At 55.0% G+C, this 1,299-nt stretch overlaps 1 protein-coding gene across 1 annotated transcript in view; it reads left to right on the plus strand.

The window, feature by feature from the left end:
• The first annotated feature begins 6 nt into the window (after window positions 1-6).
• The window catches only part of SGTA (small glutamine rich tetratricopeptide repeat containing alpha), a 6,739-nt gene continuing 5,446 nt past the window's right edge, over window positions 7-1,299 (plus strand). The window contains exon 1 of the mRNA XM_017743888.1: window positions 7-786. Within this exon, the coding sequence (XP_017599377.1) occupies window positions 687-786 (100 nt within the window). The 5' untranslated portion in view covers window positions 7-686. The remainder of the gene's footprint in view (window positions 787-1,299) is intronic.

Consider the following 1,299-nt stretch of genomic DNA (forward strand, 5'->3'; position numbering starts at 1 on the left):
GCAACCGGGCCCGGTGCTGTTCCGGTGCCTCTGGGCTCAGCTCTGTGGACCTCTTATTAAATCGGTCTCGTTTCTCAATTAAATGAGCCTGGATGTGCTACAAACCCAGTTAATGCTCGGGAGCAGCGGAGCTGGATCCGCTTCCCGCAGGAGCTGCCGTGGGATCGCTGGGAATTCCCAGCCCCGGGATGTGCTTTTTGGGATCTCTCTTTGCTTTGGGATCTCCCTCCCCTTTCCCTGTCAGGACAGGCTGGGAGGAGGTTTGGCAGCTCTGGGGCACGTTCCTTCTGCTCTTGGCGTTGGTTTCAGGACCAAGCTGTGCTTTGAGAACAGAAAAGTGGGAATTTTGTTGTGCTGAGCTCCTCAGTGCTCCAAGTGTTCCGTACCCTAAATACTTGCAGCACCTCTGGTGTGCTTCCCTTGGCAGGACTGGTGAATCCAGGCCTGAAGAATTCCTAAAGCAGAATATAAGGAAGGTTTTGGAGCCTTGAACAACTCCCTCATCCCCCCAAATCCATCCTGAGCTCCTCAACACCTCCCTTATCCCCCAGAACTCCTCCCGAGGGACAGCAGCAGCAAAACCCTTTGCCTTCTACTCTCTCAATCCACAACTTCTCTGTCTCTCCAGGTTTTTTTCTGGAAGCCAGGAGCGGTGGAGCCCGGCCCCTTGCAGCCTCTCTCCCAGCATGGCAGACCAGAAGCGTCTCGCCTACTCCATCATCCAGTTCCTCCACACCCAGCTCCAGAACGGGAGCATGTCTCCAGATGCTCAGGAGAGTTTGGAAGGTGAGTGGGTGCATCTGGGTCTTGCCCCAGGCCAAAATTTGGGAGATTTTGGGTGTTTTTTCTGTTTTCTGCCCCTGCCTTGGCTGGGCTGTTCAGCAGCGCCGAACCTGGCTGGAATTTTGGAGTTAATTTTTCCTTCTGGGAGGTATCCAGGAGTGCTGGCGGCTTGTCTGGCTTCTGATCTCTTCCAAGAGCAGATTAACTCGAGGCAGGGATGTACCTGGGGTCAAAAACCTCCCTGATCCCAGCTTGGAGACTTAGAGGGTTTATCCAGGACGAGGCGGAGTCGGGAGGGTTCTGTGGGGCACGAGGTGGGAATTCCCTGGCTCCAGGGAAGCGCTCTGTGCTCCTGGAGTTGTTTTTCCTCTTCTGCTCCCCAAAACGCTGTCCCACAGGGGTTTTTCCAGGCTCTTCCAGAGGGCAAGGAGAGCACACGGATCTTAAAAGGTCTCCTGAAGGAGCTCAGGGTTTTTTCCTTGGCTTGTCCTGGTGGAAGGAGCATGGCTGTGGGGT

The sequence above is a fragment of the Corvus brachyrhynchos genome, unplaced genomic scaffold, assembly GCF_000691975.1.
Source record: "Corvus brachyrhynchos isolate BGI_N302 unplaced genomic scaffold, ASM69197v1 scaffold219, whole genome shotgun sequence".
Lineage (NCBI taxonomy): Eukaryota > Metazoa > Chordata > Aves > Passeriformes > Corvidae > Corvus > Corvus brachyrhynchos.